At 51.4% G+C, this 16,840-nt stretch overlaps 9 protein-coding genes across 9 annotated transcripts; 4 read left to right on the top strand and 5 right to left on the bottom strand.

The window, feature by feature from the left end:
* Nucleotides 1–35: 35 nt before the first annotated feature.
* On the top strand, nt 36–1,004 carry BO85DRAFT_472818 (nitroreductase family protein). The gene is made up of 3 exons (XM_025662579.1): nt 36–433; nt 490–604; nt 692–1,004. Exons 1-3 carry the CDS (start codon nt 98–100, stop codon nt 892–894), a joined length of 654 nt encoding a protein of 217 aa, XP_025510204.1. The 5' UTR covers nt 36–97; the 3' UTR covers nt 895–1,004.
* Nucleotides 1,005–1,549: 545 nt separating this feature from the next.
* On the top strand, nt 1,550–2,537 carry BO85DRAFT_408308 (RTA1 domain-containing protein; the record flags this gene model as incomplete). The annotated part of the gene is made up of 2 exons (XM_025657394.1): nt 1,550–1,736; nt 1,834–2,537. The coding sequence occupies 2 exons, from the start codon at nt 1,550–1,552 to the stop codon at nt 2,535–2,537; spliced, it is 891 nt and encodes a 296-aa protein (XP_025510203.1).
* A 112-nt stretch (nt 2,538–2,649) lies between these two features.
* BO85DRAFT_431918 (Zn(II)2Cys6 transcription factor domain-containing protein) lies at nt 2,650–4,176 on the bottom strand (the record flags this gene model as incomplete). Its single annotated transcript, XM_025658355.1, has 2 exons — nt 2,650–3,882; nt 4,084–4,176. The coding sequence occupies 2 exons, from the start codon at nt 4,174–4,176 to the stop codon at nt 2,695–2,697; spliced, it is 1,281 nt and encodes a 426-aa protein (XP_025510202.1). The 3' UTR covers nt 2,650–2,694.
* A 632-nt stretch (nt 4,177–4,808) lies between these two features.
* On the top strand, nt 4,809–7,625 carry BO85DRAFT_431915 (acetylcholinesterase; the record flags this gene model as incomplete). The annotated part of the gene is made up of 5 exons (XM_025658354.1): nt 4,809–6,313; nt 6,363–6,577; nt 6,754–6,903; nt 6,988–7,039; nt 7,094–7,625. Exons 1-5 carry the CDS (start codon nt 4,911–4,913, stop codon nt 7,623–7,625), a joined length of 2,352 nt encoding a protein of 783 aa, XP_025510201.1. The 5' UTR covers nt 4,809–4,910.
* A 781-nt stretch (nt 7,626–8,406) lies between these two features.
* On the bottom strand, nt 8,407–9,609 carry BO85DRAFT_408300 (short-chain dehydrogenase; the record flags this gene model as incomplete). The annotated part of the gene is made up of 5 exons (XM_025657393.1): nt 8,407–8,540; nt 8,589–8,699; nt 8,763–8,943; nt 9,018–9,475; nt 9,534–9,609. The coding sequence occupies 5 exons, from the start codon at nt 9,607–9,609 to the stop codon at nt 8,407–8,409; spliced, it is 960 nt and encodes a 319-aa protein (XP_025510200.1).
* Nucleotides 9,610–9,933: 324 nt separating this feature from the next.
* BO85DRAFT_507689 (glutathione S-transferase family protein) lies at nt 9,934–11,144 on the bottom strand (the record flags this gene model as incomplete). Its single annotated transcript, XM_025664413.1, has 1 exon — nt 9,934–11,144. The coding sequence occupies one exon, from the start codon at nt 11,142–11,144 to the stop codon at nt 10,188–10,190; it is 957 nt and encodes a 318-aa protein (XP_025510199.1). The 3' UTR covers nt 9,934–10,187.
* Nucleotides 11,145–11,977: 833 nt separating this feature from the next.
* Nucleotides 11,978–12,311, top strand: BO85DRAFT_384270 (uncharacterized protein; the record flags this gene model as incomplete). Its single annotated transcript, XM_025656546.1, has 2 exons — nt 11,978–12,191; nt 12,238–12,311. 2 exons carry the CDS (start codon nt 11,978–11,980, stop codon nt 12,309–12,311), a joined length of 288 nt encoding a protein of 95 aa, XP_025510198.1.
* BO85DRAFT_431910 (oleate delta-12 desaturase) lies at nt 12,303–13,962 on the bottom strand. Its single transcript, XM_025658353.1, has 3 exons — nt 13,797–13,962; nt 12,928–13,720; nt 12,303–12,868 (listed from the first exon to the last, which is right to left on the bottom strand). The coding sequence occupies exons 1-3, from the start codon at nt 13,833–13,835 to the stop codon at nt 12,510–12,512; spliced, it is 1,191 nt and encodes a 396-aa protein (XP_025510197.1). The 5' UTR covers nt 13,836–13,962; the 3' UTR covers nt 12,303–12,509.
* A 367-nt stretch (nt 13,963–14,329) lies between these two features.
* Nucleotides 14,330–16,774, bottom strand: BO85DRAFT_431908 (alkyl/aryl-sulfatase). The gene has a single exon (XM_025658352.1). The coding sequence runs from the start codon at nt 16,549–16,551 to the stop codon at nt 14,719–14,721; it is 1,833 nt and encodes a 610-aa protein (XP_025510196.1). The 5' UTR covers nt 16,552–16,774; the 3' UTR covers nt 14,330–14,718.
* Nucleotides 16,775–16,840: the final 66 nt, after the last annotated feature.

The raw sequence follows: 16,840 nt of genomic DNA, 5'->3' as shown, positions 1-16,840 counted from the left end.
CGTAGTCCCGCCCCGACATCAAGTCTGACATTCTATCGGTATCAATCAAATTCAACTTCATCAACAAGTCAACTATCCCTAGTATAATACTTTCACAATGGGTTCCACTCAGCCGCAATTCAAAAACCCTGCCACCGCCTCCCTCCTGGAGCTGGTCAAGGCCCGCCGCACCTACTACGGCCTGAAGGCCGAGAGCCCCATCTCTGACGATGCCATCGAGAGCATCGTCGCCGATGCCGTCCTGCACGTGCCCAGCTCCTTCAACACTCAGACCTCCCGCGTCGTCCTGCTGCTGAAGGAGGAGCACCAGAAGGTCTGGGACATCGCCATCGCTGCCATGGAGGGTCTGGTTGCCGCTGGCCACCTCCCCAAGGAGAACTTTGAGAACCAGACCAAGCCCAAGCTGGAAGCCTTCCGCGCGGGCTACGGAACGGTCTGTTTGCCCTTATGATCTGGCTTGACCAACATCTCCAGCTAAACCAACATTAGGTCCTCTTCTTCGTCGATTATGACTCCCTCGCCGGTATCAAGGAGAAGTTCGCCATCTACGCCGACAAGTTTGACCCCTTTGCCCTGGAGTCCAATGCCATGTCCCAGTACCTTGGTAAGTCATCGACCCTCTTTCATAATTATCATCGGTCCATGACGGGCTTTACCATGTGTCATGAGCAGTCGCTGACTCCCTTCCCAGTCTGGACCGCTCTGGAGTCCGAGGGCTTCGGTGCCAACCTGCAGCACTACAGCCCGCTCGTTGACGAGCAGATCCAGAAGCAGTGGAACCTGCCGGCCTCTTGGAAGCTCGACGCTCAGCTGGTCTTTGGCGTCCCTACCTCGGAGCCCGGCGAGAAGGCTTTCGCGCCCCTGGAGGACCGCTTCAAGGTCTTTGGCAAATAGACGCATTACGATTGATGCAATTCTGGAGTTAGCGCGATAGATTAGACTTGCGGAGTCTTGCATTGGAGGCATTTCCGTTTGCTCGAATAGAATTTTCCTAGTTTTCTTGCAATATTCTCGTATATATGCGTAGGCGTGCTGGAACTGGTAGGGGTGATCGGCACTGCTCTAGCTTGTCGCGAGCTAAGTGCCGTCAAATCTGAAAACAGACTAGTAAGAGCACGGCACAGAGTTTGGGTGCCTGAGAGTGTCCCTGCTACGGAATCATCGTTGCCTTGTGGCACCCTGCATCTGCCCACAGAAGGGATTGGCCACAGTTCAACCCATGGGCAAGAAATGCAAGACCATAGGCACAGATGAAACATACATGCAACGAGTCTGGGTCTTGGAAAATGCTTATCTTCGTGGCCTCTGTCCCTGTTGCGCCGACAGCTAAAATTAGCCTCTCCACTCTTGTCCCGCCGAACAAGCTCATCGCGCACCCGCTCGTACTCGCTCACAAATTACCCGATTCGGTAATACCATCATGATCTTCCTCCAGGGTCATCTTACATATAAGACCATCAATCCAGAGATTGAGAATTTCAGACTTTCACACATCTAACCGTTCTTAGAAGCCAGAATCGTATTTCACTTCAGTCCGTGAACTCTCATCATGGACTTTCAATTCCACCCCGGTGTCAATGGCTCCGACCCTTATGTCGACTTCTATCCTTACACACCCTCCGCGACAGCCGGGTACGCCTTCATGGCCATTTTCGGCATTGCGACCCTTGTCCACTTCGTCATGATGTTTCCTTACCGCGCTGCATACTTTATACCGCTAGTTATCGGGGGAATATGTGCGTCGAATCCATCTTTACCCCATCAACTGCCCCAAGCCCTACCACGACATCTGTCCATCCATTTTCCCATCCATCTAACATAATATCTCATTAGGTGAAACCTTCGGCTACTATGGCCGTGCCTGGTCCCATCAAGGCCGGACGCTCATCGGTCCCTGGGCCTTGCAGGAGATGCTCATCCTCTGCGCGCCGCCATTCATCGCCGCCACCGTCTACATGATCCTCGGACGCATGATCGTCGCTTTCGCTGCCGAACACCACTCCATCATCCGCCCCAAATGGCTTACCAAGATCTTCGTCCTCAACGACGTCATCTGCTTTCTAACGCAGATTGGCGGTGCCGGGGTGCAAGTGACCGGCGACGAGCATCTCATGAAAACGGGTATCAAAGCCGTCCTGGCAGGATTAATATTCTCTCTGGTGATCTTTCTATTGTTTGTGTGGGTTGCTATTGTGTTTCATCTGCGGTTGAGTCGCGAGCCGACGTGGGTGGTCAATGAGAATCCGTGGTTGATGGGCGGATGGAAGCGGTATATGTGGGCGTTGTATGTGGCGTGTGGAGCGTTGATGCTGAGAAACTTGGTCAGGACGGTGCAGTTTGGGGCCAATGAGACGTCGCCTTTGAACACTCAGGAGGTCTATATTTATGTCTTTGATGCGGCGTTGATGTTTGTTTCTATGGCCGTGTTAGTGGTTTATCATCCCGGAACGATGATTAAGAAGGCGAGAAGGACCAAGGAGGCGGCGGAGTATTGCCAACCCATGACGGATATCGGGGATGAGGAGGGGGGGAAATAATGTTTTTGCAGTGCTTTGTTTCGTTATATTTTCCTTGTCTCTGGGTTATCACGGTACATAGTATGTTTGTGAAGGTTTTGTGATACTTATTGAATTGATTCGTTGTCCAGATGTACATATATGCATAGAAAGTATGCGGTCATTTATTATCGAACTATTACTGTATGGAAGTGCTAGGTGTAGGTATTCCCCCTTCAATCACCTGGATCGGCCACGCAAGCCATTGCTGGTCTCCCTCTCCCAAGGATGTGCGCACCCCATGCAACACATGCGCATCCCATCCCTGCATTAGCCACGACGACCGCTGATACACCAACAAGATACTCCAATGCCCAAAGAGAATCAATGCGTATGGGTCCTTTTGCTCCAAAAGAGAGATCATCTCCGCCCGTAGACGGTACACCCATCCCACCACCAAATGCATCAGACAGATGCCATCCTTCCCAGCGCTACGCATCTTATACACTTCCTCAAACGCCGAGAGGAGATCACTTATGGCAGCTTCAAACAAGGTTCGGGACGTTTCATCGGTCACATGAGACAGGATAAAAGCCTGGACTTGTCGGACCTGTTGCAGATGCTCGTCCAGTTCTGCCTGCAACTCATCACTCACACCGCCGATACTATCGTCCGGAATTGGTTCTAGAACACCGGTGAAGACACGATCATGATTTTGCGATACAATAGAGTGCACGCCATGCAACAGGATGAGCCACTCGGATCGGCCGATATCACTAAACACCAGATACTCGCCTCGACGGGGCCCACGACCGAAATACACTAGGCAGATGAGGGCCGCAGACATGTAGATTAGCTGGCAATTTTCCGTGTTCAGAAGGCACAGTACAGCAGATACCGATCGGACCCCAAAAGTGAAGTGATCGTCAGCTTGAGCAATGAACTGCGTGCGCGAAGCGGGATCTTCATGCGCCAAATTCAGCGCCGACAACGCCAGAATTAGATGCATAATAGAGGGGAACGAAATGCCCCATTGCGGAACGTGATGGGACCAGACGCGTTTGTGGTCCATTTTCTCGTCTGCAAGAGTTTTGTAGGTTGAGGTCACAAAATGGTGATAGAGCTTCAGGTCGGCAAACGAGATGCCACCGGACAGGGCACTTCCAGCAAGATCACATTGCACTCCGGTGGATGCGGACGCATCTGAGCATGTTACAGCTTCTGTGCGGGTGCTTGGGGATGATGTTCTTGAACCGGATTGATATTTGGATGGTCGAAACCGGAATCGGCGGGTTGGATCGGGGGAGGTCGAGGCGGCCGGGGAAGCAAAATCACATTCGATCGAGTGTCGCACACATTTTGTACAATGTGGCTTTTTCTCATCGCACTGGGGAAGGTCAGTATGACCAGAGAGAGGGGTATATGTGGCAGGTCTGGGAATGAAGCAAGCCAAGGCACGAAAAATAGACAACATTGTGTCTAGTGATGCTGTATACTAGTAGTAGTAGGAGGGGAGTAATATATAGTACAGTGGAGGTTTGACAGTATTCGTCCGGTTTTCATCCGACGGAAGCAGTGGGAGGCCTACCTTGACACGCCGTTTCTTACAATTCTGACATCCTGCGCGGGATTTATTGTGTGATCTCCGCGAGCGAATCTGCATAGGCAGCTGGTCGTTCATGGTTGGCGTGGAGGATTGAGATCATCGTATTCGTTCTGAAGTTGCCCCCTTGGGGGATCGGCTCCTGAGGCACTTGTGATCACGTGAAATCAGCAAAAATTTTCGCCAACCCAAACCTTCTTTCTGGACGTTCCAGAGGTAACAACAAGCGTCGGTTTCTTGGATTAGAAGTCCCCGCAGGGAAAGCTTTTCCTGGCGTCTTTGGTCGGCCACAGATGCAGCCCGAAGGAGGGTCATATAGCCTGAGTGTACACCGTCCCCGTCCCCTTAATTAGGGTTCTGGCATCGATCGGTGCCTAAAAATAGAGGCCGACGGATCAACGACCAAGAATGGCGGATGCCTACATTCTGCCCTGAACCAGTAGGACTGCAGTTTTCATCAGTTTCATGGACCCCCATGGCTTGAATCCCCTCACGCGTCTCGGATTGCCGATCTCTTCTCCAAACCCAGTATCTTGTGTATCTTATCTCACACAAGCACCGTTAGCCCACCGGCCAATCAGAGCGTATCTGGACCTTGTGGCGCCCGCAACCCCTCATGCAGGCAGATAATACTAAACTACGACCTAACCTAGTACTATCTAGACTAGATAGAAGCCACCGACCGTAGTCTTTACTAGCAAACATATATTCTTGACTACCCCTCAGTTCCAACACTCTGTTCGCTACTGTTCTTATCCTTGTCTTCTAATTCCAGGTTTTTTGGGTATACAAACCGGCGAAATTGTAACACCATGGGAAACCACATCTCCTACCAAACATCCGAGTGTGAGATCCCATTACCGGGAACAAGTGGCTGTGTCAAAGGCCTGCAAAATGGCACCCAGTCGAGACGCTTCGCTGGAATTCCATACGCGCAACCCCCCGTCGGCGACTTGAGATGGCGAAAACCTCAACCCTACCCTTTGCAACAGCTCATCGCAGGCCAGCCCGGGGATACTTATGATGCGACGCGATTTGGCCCCGTCTGCCCGCAGCCTAATTACTCCAAGGCCGTCAGCTCCCATGGTGGACCTAAACACACCTACCATGAGGATTGTTTACGCCTCAATATCTGGACACCCGTTCCTGACCCCCAAGCGCGCAATCCCAAATGGCCTGTCGTCATCTGGTTTCATGGGGGTTGGTTCCAGATTGGCGACCCCAGCCAGGAGCCGGGAATGGACCCCACAGAACTTATCTCCACTGCACGGTTGAATGCCATCTTCATCGCAGTGGGCTACCGACTGAATGTTTTCGGATTCCTGGCGGGCGAGGCGCTGCGGGAGGAGTCGGCTGGCCAAGAAGTCGGCAATTATGGTCTTTGGGACCAGCGACTGGCTCTGGAATGGGTATACCAGAATATTGCTGCATTTGGGGGAGACCCAGAGAACATAACAATCTCGGGTCGCAGTGCTGGCGCTTATGCGGTTCAAGCTCAAGTTCTGTATGACTTCCGGGGCGAGATTGAGGAAGCTACGCGCAACAAATTCCGCAGACTGTACATGCACTCAAACGCGATTCCGTCCCAGCCCAAGACAGTACAGGATTGTGAACCACAGTTCGATGAATTATGTCAGCACTTTGGCATTTCAGCAGACCTGACAGGGGCAGAGAAGTTGAAGAAGCTGCGAGCTATCAGTGCAACAGACTTATGTGATGCAATCATGAAACTCAAATACCACACATTCCGACCGGTCACGGATGGCGTCTTTATCCATCCAGGCGTCTTTGACTACTATCGCAATGGATCTTTCGCCGCCGAGTTCAAGAGGCGTGGCCTGCGGTTGTTTATTGGAGAAGTCCGCGATGAAAACACATTGTATGCCGTGACGAACGGCCCGGAGGCCAATCTGGAGTCATTGAAACTGCAAGTGTCGAATTATTATTCTCCTGCCACAACAGACCGTTTACTACGCCATTATGTCCTACCAGATTCCACAGACAAGCAGGAATGGCAGTCTGTATTCGGACGAATCATCGCCGACGGACAGGTCCGAGCGCCCTACAGATTTTTGGTGAACAATCTCCTGGAGCACGGGGTGGATCTCAAGGATGTCTGGCGGTATCTCATCGCATACCGCTTGTCATTCATCACTGAAAAGGTAGCGCCAGCATCTTTTGGAGTGAGTCACAGTATGGACCGACCAATTTGGAAGTAAGAGAATCTGCCTCACCTAGCTATAGACAGTACTGACAGCGTCCAGTTACTCGATCATGCATGGACCCAGTCCTGCAGAGCGCATCTTGATGGACGACTGGATCCGAGATCTAGTGGCCTTTGTGAACGACCAACCTGACTACGACTATGGTACACGGTCGGCAGATGAGTACAAGGTAATGACTCCGGAGGGCAAGATTGAGGTTCAAAAGGACGGCCGATGGGATAGTCTGTTGCAGCTGATGGATGTGTTTTCGGGACGTTCGGAGTCTTCATAGGGCGTTCCTGGAGTTGAGGAGAGCACATAGACTTGAGACGTTTTATGCATCAGAAATGCAAGCAAGGGATATGCGATAGTTATAAATACTAGCTGAAATGAATTAGTGTCCACTAATCAGCTCTCGTAGTCATGTGCCGGCGTTCGGCTAATCCGTCAGCCTCGCCATCCTTCACGCTTTCCCTTCTTCTTGACAACCATCCGGCTTGTATGCAACGGCACAGCTTGAGGACAGGCTCATGCGTGGAAGATGGGTCGAAGCACCTGGAGGGCTCAAAGCTGCCGGACTTGTCTGATGCGCAAGGTCAAGGTGCGATGATTTTGTCGATCAGCCGAAACAATTGGTGCTGATGCCTTACTTTCCGGGCACGCTAGTGCGACAAGACCCGGCCAGCTTGTATGCGATGTCAATCCTCAGCCCGCGATTGTGGAGGTTACTCTGACCTGTGAGTTACTACTCGGTATCTAATCTGGAGAAGAGCTTTGTTGACTGAATTTAGGAGTCGTGCTCCTTTATGGGACACCACCATTGTTGGATTGAACAATCGATCCTTGATAGTGGCCCAGAACCAGGAGCAGTTGGTCTCGATCTTCCTGCGCGACTACTTACCCCCAGAAGCTCCAGACCCGAAGAACCAGTCGCCTATTCACTGGGTAAAACTATTTCCTTCCTTCAGTCAGTCCGTGTTGCCAGTTGTCAGGACAGCCCTCACTGCATTGACACTTGCACATGTGGCCTCCTTGCGAAAGGATCATAACCTGGCACAATGCAGCAGACACCAATACGTGCAAGCGATACAGCATATATGTACACTAACTGATATAGACTACGTCTCTGATCTCATCCGCTCTGCCATGATCCTTGCACTCTACGAGGTCTGTGCACATCCGTCAGGGCAGGAAGATGCATGGAGTGTCCACGTCCAGGCAGCTGGCAAGTTAGCTAGTGAATCCAACTTTGCAACGGAGTTGCTCAACACGCAGGATCTGCGCCGACTCCGTACTATTGAGGTAGGCTCATCTTATTCCTGATTGACGCATCTGACAAGCCGGGCCCAGTTTCTTCTCACGTGTACCAATGTTAAGCATGAGCCTTCGTTGTCCTTACTTTCGCATATCGAACCGTCAACCAATAGATTCGACATACTTCTTGATATGCTGTACAGTTTAGGCCAATTACACAGGTACACCCAAAATGAGCTTCATCGCAACAAGGCCACATGCGACTCTGCGATACACCTGATGAAAGTGTTAATCGGCCTCGAGCAAAATCTCTTGAGTTGGTATCACGAGTGGCAGTCGGAATGTCGCCATCCTATGTTTATGATCGTGCCGCCCACAGCGGGGCCCATGCCTACACCGTGTGGCAAACCGGAAGAGAGAATGGTTATACCCAATGCTGATGATATACCGCCGTTATTATTTTACTGGTTGGGATTGACAATAATTTATGCTACGATAGCCAAGGTAATACGAGGAATGCCTGATTCTCAATATGTACCCGCGACGATGTTAGAGCGACGTCTGGCGAAGGCTACCGGTCTCTGCCATCGCTTCGTTGACCGCATATCACAGTGCCAGGTCGGATGCGCAGGCAAGGGGCTGGGGACTACTATACTGGCAGCGGCAGTACTTCAAGCAGCACAGAAAATACATTCTCGAGTGTAACAGAAGCTTCTTTCACTTACGATGCCAAGCAAGACAACTGAGCCACCCTATCCACATTTTACCACCTATCCATCTCACAGCGGGACACCTTGAAACGAATAAGATGGATTCGGTCAGCGTAAGGTGATTATATGATAGGAAGCATTCAGTATTCGAATTTCTGGCCAACGATCTCCTCGCTCAGCTTCCACAGCTTTTCCGCAATTTTCGGGTCCAGAGCGTAATCGACCGCCTCGCCGTTATTTACTTGGTTATTGACCATGTACGAACCGTTTTTGTCTGCAATCTATCAACATCTACCCCTCAGTATTGGTGGGGCGTGCTTACCAGAAATGCTTGGATCATATGCCGCAACAATCAAGGTAGCAGCTCCCTGGCTGGCTGTTCTCCAGTTCAGCTTGGGGTCATCGTTGATGCTCCCATCCTGATGTTTCCATCCTTATGTTCACGTTAGCATCCTTCACTACCAAACAATGTCTGTCACGTCAGAATTCTACATACCAGCCTTGACCCATTCTTCTGGCTTCAAATGTCTTCCAATGCCAGTCTCCCGTCGTCCAGGATAGAGACTGAATGACTCCACCCCTTTCTCCCCTGCTTTCTCCGCCAGTGATACCGAAAAGAGCATATTGGCTGTCTTACTTTGGCCGTATGCTTGCCATTTGTCATAGCACTTCCCGTTCTAGCCGAGAGTTAGCCAAGACTTCCTTGATCAGTTCATATACGAAGGGTGATCATTTTTGGGACAGAACAAACCTCGAAATTCACATCGTCGAACCTGACAGGTCCACGCTTATGGCCAGCACTGCTGACATTCACCACTCGAACCTTTGACTCTCCGCTCGTCATTCTCCCCAAGAGCAGGTTGGTAAAGAGAAAGTGGCCAATGTGGTTTGTTCCGAACTGCAGTTCCACTCCCTCTGGAGTAGTCGTGTACGGTGCCGCCATGATGCCCGCGTTGTTGATAAGATGGTCAATGCGCTCCGGATAGTTGTTCACCTCTGCAGCTGCCATGCGGACGCTTTTCTGCGAGCTGAGGTCTAGAATGAGAAGACGAGTATTTGCATCTGGTGTCTCGGCTTTGATGGCATTCTCGGTGGCCTGGAGGGTCCTCAGGTTACGACCGGCCAGGACCAGGAGAGCCGGCTGGTGCCGGGACAATTGAAGAGCTGCCTCGCCACCTACACTGCCAAGTGTGACGCCAGTAATTAGGACTGAGAGAGTTAGATCCTTCCTTCATTCGGAAAACTGAGAAGGGATAGTTGGGCATACCTTTGCTCCCTTTAATGTGGTCCGCCAGGACTTGGCAGACTTCTTCACTGGTGGACTGTGCGGAAAAGGACGACATTTCAACGATTCTGATGCTTGTTACATTGAAAAGATAAAAATTCCAGTGCCATTGTGACGTCCTTAAATAATTGTCCGACAACCTGCAGTCCGGAGTTAGCTATAGTCCCAATGCTATGATGCTGTAATCCTTATCATGCTGCAGCGGCGCCACAAGACGCTAACCCACAGCCGCCAATGATAAGGCGTTTATCAACGAGACCCCTTGTTGGACGCCACGGCGCTAACGGAGAGGATGCCGAAAGCTAAGTCGATACCCAGATCAGGGACAGTGATTATAGTGGTATTGGTACTTTCTGAGAAACCTTCTCATACGGCTCGAGCGGGTTTTTATACCGATTCAGTCTTCTAATCTAATTAGAGTAAGCTCATCAGGATTACCACTGCTATATATTTAAAATCATAACCTGGGGGGCGTCATAGTAAATGACCCGATCCATGGGCAACTGATATACATAGTAGACCATTAAACTTGAACATGGACTACTCAACGAACTTAAAACAAGCAAACAGGATTGACAAAAGCCAACTCCGCACAATACCTGACAGTCTGTATATACAAAGCAAAATCCCCAAATATCATCCAACCTCAAACATCACCCTAGTCCACCACCGTCGTCCGGGTAGTATCCCAAAATCATCCGCCAAATGCGCCATAGGCCTCTCACTCATCCTAGAAAAGTAAATAGAGACTCTAGGTCTCCTCTCGTCATCAAAGAACCACGGCCAGCGATCCGCATGCGCAACCACCATCCCAAAGAGATACACATCAGTGGCGCAAAACTTCCCAAGGAGATATTCCAACCCCTCGAGATTCTCCTCTACCTGGTCCAGCGTCATCTCAATCCTCTCCTGCAGGGCCCTCCTCCGACCCGGAACCGGCGCGTACCCAGTGACTTCTTCACCAGTCTTATTCCCCAAGTAATGATTATTCCACTCATACAGCGGCTCAACCACATCTCGCCGCAGACAATGAATGCACGAGCGGATTAACGCCCGCTCCTGCTCCGTAGTCCCAAATAGATAGCGATCCGTGGGCGACACGCTATCAATGTACTCGGTGATGGCTTCAAAGCCGACAACTTTGCGCACGGGTCTATGCGTCGGATTGTCTAGGAAGAGCATGGGGAGTTCGCCGGCGTGGTCCTGTTCCCAGATGAAGGAGGGTAGGATCTGGTCTTTGAGTTGGACGTCGATGAAGCCGGCGCGGACGCGGACGCCGCCGCGTTCGTGGATGAAGTAGCGGATTGCCAGGCCGGCGGCGGTGTCGCCGTCGAGGATGTAGAGTTGGGGGTAGTTGTTTCGAGGGATAGGTGGAGGTGGAGGTGGTGGGTGTGAGGGTTGCTGTGGGGGTGGGGAGAGGGGACGTGGGGTGATAGATTGGGGTGGGCTGGGCGGGGGAGAGGAGGCGTCACTTTGGCAGTAGTTGATGGTAGGGGAGACGCAGAAGGGAACGGATGGGTGGGTGTATAGGGAAGTTGGAATGTAAGGGTAGGGGGTGGAGTAGGGCATGGAGTGGGAACGCGTTCGGGGCATGGTGGCTTTTGATTGGGTAAGGGCTGTGCAGGAGTGCAGGTATGTTGCATGTACTTGATTGGAAGGGTTACACAGAGTCGTCTTATATGTTAAAAGGGATGGGTGGAAGTTGTACGCGAGTTGCCCGAAGGAAAGGGAAATGCCTACGCAGTGAGACATGGCATATGCTATAGGGGAGATTTTTGCTTCGTCTTGGTCAGGAGGCTGTTTGCTAGCAGCGTCTAAACCATTATGTGTAGGAGATATGGTGTATATGCTATCGTAGGGAAGTCGTTCCTTTGATATGCTGCTGTGCTCTCCGATAGGTCGCATTTCTTTATGGGCATTGTCCGGAGACTTCCTTCATATATAAATACAATATACGATCACACGTCTCTCTTTGTGTGTACATAGACTGGCATTCTGCAATATGTCTCACTGTTAGCAAGTGTGATATTCATATATGGATGAAGACCCGCTGTCGACGGCCGAATCCATACCCATGTAACAGAACCCTCATTGCCTAGTCACTCGAGAACATAACCAGTAGTCAGGTTCTATTGTCGCAGAACAGTCTAGACGATCATTGGTTGACAGGAGTGTATAAACACGGATAATTCCGACTCCAAACTGCTATCAGCATACAGACATAACTATATAAGCTCTCCCAAATAAATAATTATCCTATGTGGAACACAACACTTATTTCGTATATCGTTCTCACTCTCAGTTCATATTCCTCGACGCAACCCTTCTTATCCTTCTTCGTTATACTCTGCTGCATAGGTAAGTTTCCAATCTCACTGACATGTCACTCAATGTCCTCAGCTAACACATTGATAGCTTCCGTCAACATGCCTGGCGCCCCACCGAGCTTCTCGGCGAAAGTTTGGGCCATGACTTGGAATCATGGCCTGGCAATCAGGGCCTGTAATGACCGGGACGATGGAGCCGACTGGTATAAGGCCATCCTCGTAGGTCCCGAAGGACAAGAGGTGCAGCTTTTCCAAGCTGGGCTCATCGAAAAATTGAATTCGGATATGGAAAGCTACCTTGACTATTACGAAAGTAAGTCTCTACTTTAATGTGTTCGGACCATGCTGATGTTTCGCAGCCAAAGCAGAAGAGAAGGAGAGAGATGCAAAACAGAGTTTAGGCTCCAAGATCATGGATGTTTTGCGTCGCTGAGCGTGATGTCAATTATTGGACTATAAGTCTAGACCTTCTATCAGAGAAAGAATATCAACAGTAGTCTTGCGTCTATCATACATTGTGATCGCTTATCAAAGTCTATCAGCTGTCTATATGCATATCGTACTCTATGTAACTAGAAATCCACACTCTTAAACACCACAACAATCAATCACCCAGATGATTCATGCATCCCTACTTTGCCTCCTCAGGGAGGACAAAGTGCAACACGCCGTTCTTCTTGCCATCCGAAACGTAGATGCACTTGCGGAACGTAGTCATGAGCGAGTACAAGAAGCTGCTCTCCTTCTCCTCGTGGTAGTTAGCCCCCAAGAGCGGCTGGATAGCACGGGTAGCCTCCTCGGCCTTGTAGAAGGGGATACGGCTGAACAGGTGGTGCACGACATGGTAGTCGATGATTTCGTGGAAAAAGTGACGGCCGATGAAGCCGATGCTCCGGTCAATGGTAGCGAGGGCACCCTTGGTGTAGGTCCACGATTCCGCGGAGTAGTGGGGGACAGCGGGGTGAGTGTGCTGGAGGTAGGTGATTGCGACTGTTTTATGTGTTAATTTTGCCTCTTTAACGATCTCTTGAGAGAAGGTGAAGACATACTCAGCCAGTGATGCACCCACAGATAGGGAACAAAGTACAAAAGGGCGACATTCCATGCGCCAATCTGTGTCGAGGCGTAGTACAGAATCGAACCCATAATAAGCAGACCCAAATCAGTCAAGGCAATGCTGAGATACTGCGACCTAGTGAAAAGGTCGCCGAAGGGGTTGAAGTGGCTGGCCACGCCACGGATCGGACGATTTTCTGGAAGACTCTTGGGACCGGCGGTGACATTCAGGAAGAGGTACAGCTGCCATCCGAAGAGCTGATGGCCGATGAGTTGCAGGAAGGAGACGATGGGAGTTTCTTCGGTCAGATGCTTGAGCTGCTCGATGCGGACGTTCTTCTTCTTGGCCAGCTCGTCGTCGGTCCAAGGGACAAAGACCGTGTCCTTCTCCATGTGGCCGGTGTAGCGGTGGTGGCGCGCATGGGTGATCTTCCAGGAGAAGTAGGGGACCATCAAGAAGGAGTGGGCGGCCCAGCCGACAATGTCGTTGAAGGTCTGGTGCTTGGAGAAGGCACCATGACCGCATTCATGGGCCAGAATCCATATTCCGGTGCCGACGCAGCCCTGGAAGAAGCCGTAGACAGCCCAGGCGAGGGCGCGCAGGGGCAGGGAGGGGAGGAGGTGGATGTGGAAGGCGCCGTAGGCGAGGATGGCGCAATAGAGGATGTCGCGGGCGAGATAGAGGAGGGAGGTGACGACGGAGGAATCGAAGCATTCTTCAGGAATGGCATCTTTCAGGGTCTTCAGACTGGGAACATTGTCGTTATTGTGAATGGGCTGCTGCTGCTGTCAAAGTAAAAAAAGAGCCGTTAGCCGATTAGGGCTTTTCAAATGGGGGTGCTGATGAAAGGGATAGACATACCGCCGCCTGGCTGGCAGGCACTTTACGAAGTTCAGCCATGATTCGAAGACTCGCACAGAGAGGGAGGAAGCAAACAAAGAAGCAGCGTCAGACACTGCGACTCTTGTACGATTGGGGATCTAAATTTTCCTTGTGAAAGACAGGGTCTCTCCTGACTTACGCAGCCATCGTCCAATCAGGGGAACGCAGTTCCTGAAGTCTTTTTATTTTGGAGAGATGGACCCATGGTAGCCACGCTATTGGCATTAACCTCTTTCCCATTATTACAACGTACTATTTTCTGCGACAAGTCCAGCTAATCTGAACTCAAAGGATCAGCGTTACACAAGGGGGCTAGCGGCGTGCGGGAAACGGAGAAAGTCGAGGCCAGATTCCACGGATCCGCCCCTTGCAGTGGGGGGAATTCCCAACAAAAACAACCAAACACAGCATTTGCCAGGTGGTGGAACACATTGGCTGAAGAATTTTGGAAAAATCAAGGAAAAGTGATTATTGAGCATTGATTATCAGCCTCTACGATCAAGATAATCATCCTCGCCGTTGCAAGATCCCCGGGCGACTTGAACTCCCTGACACCTGCAAGATGCAGATGCACCGTCAATCCCCACGGGTTGATCCCTCGCCGACTACAGTCTAGTCTCGCTTCTTCGGCCGATGGTTCGGCGCTTAGTCTGTTCTGGAACAAATTTAAACTTCAACGCTTTCCACCTTCTCAACGTTTTCGCCTCGCGACTCTTAGCGGCGCAGTTTTTTCTCCCTTCGCTTGCGACGACTTGCTTAGGGCTTTTCTCAGACACGGGATGGTGAAACTCGAACAATTGGTCCACAACAAATAGCAACGCTGTTTAGCAGGCGTTTTAACCTGGATGATGATTTACCCAATAGCATTTTTATAGACAGGTCGGGCAGCTTAACTGCCGGATCACGCTGTCAAAGACAGAAATCGGTGGAGCCATGCTTCATCGCCCTCCTGTTCGACGTCGCCAAGATCAGCATTGCCGCTCAGGATTTCGCACAATCGCTGCTTCGTCAGAGACATTGTAAAACTCGTCTCGCCTTGAATAGCCGCCCGATCGGAGGTTTTTCTGCTGGTTAAGACGCCGTTGCTAACCATCAGTCTCCACCACTGCTTCTCATCTGTCACATGCACATCGAGGGCAAATACCTCGCTCGCCGCGGCTGGCCCATTCAGCCGGACCGACAACAGAGTTAACCACTGCTCCACCGACTGCCGCGGGTTCAACTGGCGACTCTGGGTCCTCGACGGTAGTTTATTTGCATTTGGCTGCTGGTGCTCCCCGCGCAAGTCGCGCGCGGCGGAGAGGTAGAAATTCCGCCAGGTCGCGTTCTCCGCTCCAAACCCTAACTGCTCGAACACCGATGCCAGCGTGCGTCGGGCCTGTTCATGCTTTGCATCAAATGCAACTGCATGTCCCAGCAGTGTCGCGGCGAATCGGAGATCCCCGTCGTGCGCGAAGCCTTCTGCCTTGCGGACCACTTCATCAATGCCGCCCATACAGGCAATGTACCTCTTTGCATTCTCGGCGGGTGGATATTCCCATAGATGTGCTGGGTTTCCGTCGAACCATCCCATGTAGCGCTGATAGATTCCCTTGACATTGTGACTGACCGATCCGTAGAACCCCTGAGCATGCCACGCAGTCTGCAGCGCCGGCGGGAGGGTCAGGGTCTCGGCGATCTCAATTCCAGTGAGACCCTGGTTCATCATCCGCACAGTCTGGTCATGTAGATAGGCATACAGATCTCGTTGTTCGGACAGCAACTGCTCGATCTGTGGGGTGCCCCAGGTTGGCCAATTATGGCCCGCGAATAACACCTCCGACTGCTGGCCGAACAGGACCAGCGACTCATCCAAATACCGCGCCCAGGCTTTCGCATCGCGCACCAGAGCCCCGCGCAGCGTGATGATATTATGCAAGCTGTGTGTTGCACACTCGGCAATGTACAGCGCGCCATGGTCGGCGAAGAAAAAGTTCATCTCCGCGGGCGCCTCCGTCTCGGGCACGAGTTGAAATTGTATCCGTACGCCATCTATTATACGTTCTTCGCCAGTCGAAGTGACAATCGTGTTTGGAGGCACAAACGAGTTTGTTCCCAACGACACAGTCATGCCAATGCCACAGCCAATTTGCCCGTCGGCAGCCTTGGGTAGCTGAGCTCCGTACATGTATTGGGCGCGACGACGCATGGCCGGACCGACGTACAAGTTCTCACTCAGAGCTTCTTCTACAAATCCCTCCGGTGCAACGATCGGGATGGGACTCGCTCTTAGTGCGTCAGCGGCGGGGAGCACGCCCTGCGCTCCGCCAAAGTGATCTATATGGGAATGAGAGTAGATCACCCCAGTGACAGGTCTATCGCCACGGTGTTTCCTATACAGGGCTAGAGCAGCAGCAGCGCATTCCACGGAAGTTAGAGGATCGATGACGATAACCCCCTCGGTCCCTTCGACCACGGTCATGTTGGCGAGGTCTAGGCCGCGGATTTGATAGATCCCAGGGGTGACTTCGAACAGTCCCTGCATGGATGCTAATTGACCCTGCCTCCATAGCTTTGGGTTTGCAGTAGCCGGGCATTCTGACTCTTGCAGGAAGTGGTAGGCATCATTATTGTAGACGGGTCGACCATCGGCTGCTCGGATGATGCCGGGTTCGAGGGAGCCGATCAGGCCTCGAGAGGCGTTGTCGAAATCGGTTCGATCCGAGAAGCTTGGTTGTAGTTGTGCGATTGTCATTATGAGTAAGATATATGCAATTGGGGAGTGCAGAAGGCAGTAGTAGGTTGGGCTTCACTTATAGAGGGTGGCCGTGATACTGCGGGGTGGTATTGCCGATTGCGCGATCGGCAATCGGCGTTAAAGATCAGCTGTGCGTCAGATTGCATCGTAGAGTCAATTTACGATCTTATGATGAAGATGAGGGCGGAGCCAGAGAGTCAATGGTGTGCATTATTATTAGTCGACCGGCAGTGGTCCCCACTGCGAGGCATCTTCTTGATACAGACTTGTGCTCTCATAACAACTT

The sequence above is a fragment of the Aspergillus piperis genome (assembly GCF_003184755.1).
Source record: "Aspergillus piperis CBS 112811 unplaced genomic scaffold BO85scaffold_33, whole genome shotgun sequence".
NCBI classification, from domain to species: Eukaryota; Fungi; Ascomycota; class Eurotiomycetes; order Eurotiales; family Aspergillaceae; genus Aspergillus; species Aspergillus piperis.
This window is presented reverse-complemented; position numbering and strand designations above follow the sequence as displayed.